The sequence below is a fragment of the Bison bison genome, unplaced genomic scaffold, assembly GCF_000754665.1.
Source record: "Bison bison bison isolate TAMUID 2011002044 unplaced genomic scaffold, Bison_UMD1.0 scf7180017864198, whole genome shotgun sequence".
NCBI lineage: Eukaryota > Metazoa > Chordata > Mammalia > Artiodactyla > Bovidae > Bison > Bison bison.
In genome coordinates this window covers 8,321,062-8,325,635 of record NW_011494770.1, presented here as the reverse complement: position 1 = coordinate 8,325,635, position 4,574 = coordinate 8,321,062, and the positions used below count along the sequence as shown (strand labels likewise).

At 40.6% G+C, this 4,574-nt stretch overlaps 1 protein-coding gene across 1 annotated transcript; it reads right to left on the bottom strand.

Annotated features, from left to right (window-relative positions):
* Window positions 1-293: 293 nt before the first annotated feature.
* On the bottom strand, window positions 294-1,307 carry TAAR5 (trace amine associated receptor 5). The gene has a single exon (XM_010844293.1). It carries the CDS (start codon window positions 1,305-1,307, stop codon window positions 294-296), a length of 1,014 nt encoding a protein of 337 aa, XP_010842595.1.
* Window positions 1,308-4,574: the final 3,267 nt, after the last annotated feature.

Below are 4,574 nucleotides of genomic sequence, written 5' to 3'. Positions count from 1 at the left end.
TGTATCTCTTCCCAGAATAAGAAGTTTGTCTTTTTCCCCACTGCTCAAACCATGCTGCCCTGGAAGCCTGCCCACACTCCCAACACCACACAGCTCACCTTCACCATTCCATTCGTGCTTTTTGCAAAACCCTTTCCTTAGATGGTTAGATAGCGTCACTGATTCAATGGACATGAGTTTGAGCAAACTCTGAGAGATAGTAGAGGACAGGGAAGCCTGGGGTGCTGCAGTTCATGGGGTCACAAAGAGTCAGACATGACTTAGTGGCTGAAAAACAACAATCCTGCATTCGGTCAATCTTGGTACAAATCAATTGTGGGAGTCCGTGGCGAGAAGATCTCCCGACTCAGGAGAAGTTTCAGCGCCTTCCTGAACCACCGGTAGGAAAAGACATAGATGATGGGGTTGCAGGCTGAGTTGAAGTAAGCAAGCCAGATAAACGTGTCGAAGACCAGCGGTGGTGTGATGAAGTTAAGGAGGCTGTCGATCATCGTATCGACAGTGAAGGGAAGCCAGCACAAAAGGTACACACCCACAGCGATGCCCAAGGTCTTGGCAGCTTTTCTTTCACGTTTGGCAGCTCCAGCCAGGCTTTTGCTTAAGTTGTTGATCTGCTGAGCCTGCCTGGTTGCAACCACAAAGATCTTCACATATAAGCTTATCATGATGAAGCACGGGAAAAAGAACACAGGGAAGTTTAGCCAGCCCCAAAACTTATTGAACAGCAACTGGCAACTGCCCACACAAGGCATCTCTTCCAGCCACAGGTGGAGCCCTCTCTCTGCCATGTCTGTGTAGAGCAAGAAGGCGGTGTAAGCTGCTGGCAGCCCCCAGCCTACCAGGATATACCTGAGGGCCACCCTGACCGTGAACTTAGAGGGATAGAGTAGGGGCTCACAGATAGCACAGTGGCGGTCAATAGAAATGAAACAGAGATGGAAGATGGAGATGAGGCAGAAGAGGGTGTCCAGGTAGGTATGCAGGCGGCAGAGAGAGTCTCCAAAGAACCAGCAGCTCTCCACGGAGCGGATGGTACTGAGGGGCAGCACCAGCAGACCCAGAAACATGTCAGCCAAGGCCAGGGAAAGCAGCAAGAAGTTGGTGGGAGTGTGAAGTGCTTTAAAGTAGGACACAGCGAACACCACAAACAAATTTCCTAGGACTGTAATCAGCACACCTGCTGCACAGGACAGGTAGATGGCCAGCTGGATGCCCAGGGGATGGATTGTCCTGGGGCAAGACCCATTCACCTGGTAGCAGAAAGTCTCGGGGCGTTCTTCAGCATCTTGGTTGAGGACCACACTCATTTATGGTTTCTCCTCCTCTTCTCTTTCTGGGAAGAGTTGCCTGTCCCCAACAACAGCAACAACAACAAAATTTATCTGATAAACGACTAAAAAGTGAGATCTACAGGAAGAACCAAAGGAAGATTTGAATCAACTGTGCCTTGAAAATTAAATACAGCATGGGACTCAAGGTCCCAGAAGAGTTACTTCTGTTAGCCCTGGTTTGTCTGACTAAGCACTTTTAAAACTACCAGAGACAATATCCTTAAGTAAAGAGAAGAAGGATGTAAGTACATATTTCCTCAAATAAAAAGCTAATTATTTCACAGTAGGGAGTATAAAATTATTGAGAGGTGTCTCTTCCATTTTGAAAATGTACCTGCTGTCAAATGTAAAGCGAGATTAAAATGATGAGGGAGAATTGGATGAAAATAGTCAAAAAGATACAAACTTTCAGTTATAAGATGAATAAGTACCTGGGATATAAAATACAACATGATAAATGTAATTAACACTGCTGTATGTTATACATGGAAATTCTTAGGAGAGCAAATCCTAAGAGTTCTCCTCACAAGGAGAAATTTTAAATTATACAGTACTTCAACTTATACAGCACTGTAGGTCAATTATTTCTAAATAAAACTGGGGAAAAAATAAAATTATTTTTGAGTCTGAACCAGGGAAGAATTAATTCTTGCTAATAAATCATTAGTTGGGAAGATGTAACTTCTGGCTCCTCCTTCTAAGAATTAAATAAACTGTCAATAAAATCAACTGAGTAAGCTGTTTTTAATTTATTTATTTATATTGAGGTATAATGACATATGGGACTTGCCTGGTTGCTCAGTCAGTAAAGAATCTCCTGCACTGCAGGAGACCCAGGTTTGATCCCCCTGGGTCAGGAAGATCCCTTGGAAAAGGAAATGACAAACTACTCCAGTGTCTTTGCCTGAAAATCCCATGGACAGAGGAGCCTGGTGGGCTGCAGTCCATGGGGTCACAAAGAGTCGGGAATGATTGAGCGACTAACACACACATAATGACATGTAATCTTAACTTAGTTTCAAGAACAACATAATGTTTTGATATTTCTATATATTTATATTATGAAATGATTTGCACACTAAGTTTAGTTAGCATTCAACATTGCACATAGTTACAGAATTTTTCTTATGATGAAAACTTTTAAGATCTACTCTCTTAGCAACTTTCAAATATGCAGTACAGTAATATTAACTTCAGTCATCATCCCTATGACTTAATTATTTTATAAATGGATGTTTGAATGTTTTGACACCCTTCACCCATTCACTCAATCCCAGTCTCTGGCAACTTCCAATCTGTTCTCTGTATCTATGAGCTTGTTTTTTTAAATTCTACATATAAGTGAGATCACACAGTATTTATTTTTCTGTCTGATTTATTTCACTTAGCATAATGTCCTCAAGGTCCATCAATGTGGTCTCAGATTGCAAGACTGAATTTTTTATTACTAAAATATATTCCATTTATTATTTATTTTTTAATTGGAGGGTAATTGCTTTACAATTTTGCATTGGTTTCTGCTGTACAACACTGCAAATCAGTCATAACTATAACTCCCTCCCTCTTGAAGCTCCCTTATACCTCCCACCTTCCTGCCCCTCTAGGTCATCACAGAGCACCAGGCTGGGCTCCCTGTGGTATACAGCAACCTCCCACTGGTTATGATAGTGGATACATGTCAATGATACTTTCTCAATTTGTTCCATCCTCACCATCCCCTGCTACATCCGCAAGTCTGTTCTCGACATCTGTGTCTCCATCCCTTCCCTGCAAAGAGTAAGCTTGCTGAATTAAGTGTCAACTCTCCTCAGGAAAAGAATTCAGCATACAAATAATTAAATGAATAGAATTACCCTATTTTAGCTCTGCGTGCTACACAAGTTCTAAAGATAACACAATGTTTACACATCCTGGGGGAACTGTCACAAATAAAAAAAGCATTTTACTATCTAGTCTAGTCACTAGTCTGTGAAATTCTAAACAAAGTTTAATAAAATTGTACTCTGAGCTGTTAAGCTACTTACAGAAGAGTCAGAATCACTTCATGGAAAGGAGGTCTTCTTTTAGCAGGTGACATAAGGTACATAGCACTCACTTCCTTTAGCGAAGATGGCAGATGTACAAGCAGGTAATGATTTTATACTCCAAATAGAAGCTGCTCCTCTATTTCGGCATGCGAAACAAATTAGTACTGAAGGAGTACCCAGGGACCTAGTTTGCACAGTTCACAAGTCTCAGTAGTTTAAGGCTCCTTCTCAATATAGGATCATTTATCCTGCTAATTAATTAGAGGTGAAATTTAAAGACACTGGATTTACATTTTATTTTGCTTAATTTTACTTTAAGTATGTTCCATATATCCCTTCTGCTTTAAGATTATGTATTTTTCTACCAGCATGAGAAGTAATTGAGAATAATTGATCATAAGCCCTTTGGTTTGTGACTCCTACATTGGATTCATCAAGGATTCTTTTTAAGCTCTCCATTTTGTGCTGGTTAAAGAAATCACAGAAGGTGAAACAGTTCACCTGGACATAGCAAAGTTAGATTCCCGTTCTGCCACTTTCTAGGTCATCACTGATCCTCTTCCTCCCTTTGTTTCCCCATTGATAAGACTATCTACGATTAGACTCATATGTCTGTATATCACAGAGATAATATCGAGGAAAATGTTCAATCATACTCTGCTATTTCTGTTTCTTGGTACCAAATATCCAGAGGATGGAATGTCTCTTTGCAGCCTTGGAGAAATCATTCCACAGTGCAAATTAAACTGATGTCACAAAAATGATAGAATTCAGTGGATTATATCTAGCAGCAGGGCCTGTAGGACAAGGTGGAAAGTCCAAAAAGAAAGAAAGGAATTTGGCATGTACCTCCCCCTTCTCTGCAAAGTCAAGGACACATCCAGTGTTGACTGTCAGAAACTTGCCTTGTGCATGGTTTTAAGGTGACTGACTAAGACGTAAAAGACAAGCACAAGAAGATGCACAATCCATTTGTCTTGTGAATTGGAGGTTCAACTATTAATATCATATGAATACACTCACCTCTAAAACAATGCATATTAGAAAAAAATAAGCTTTTCCTAGTCAATACAGATTTAGGGACAAGTATTTCCATGAAGTAGATCCTACAATTTCTCCTCAACCAAGACCACAAAACAGACTGTTCAGGAATACCAGCTCCTAGTTTTACATCTTTCCTTTCATCTCCTTCTTCTAAACAAGCCACATCTGGTAT

Bases quoted from the DNA above. Each gene is read 5' to 3' on its own strand.
- TAAR5 (XM_010844293.1), bottom strand. From the start codon at position 1,307: ATGAGTGTGGTCCTCAACCAAGATGCTGAAGAACGCCCCGAGACTTTC.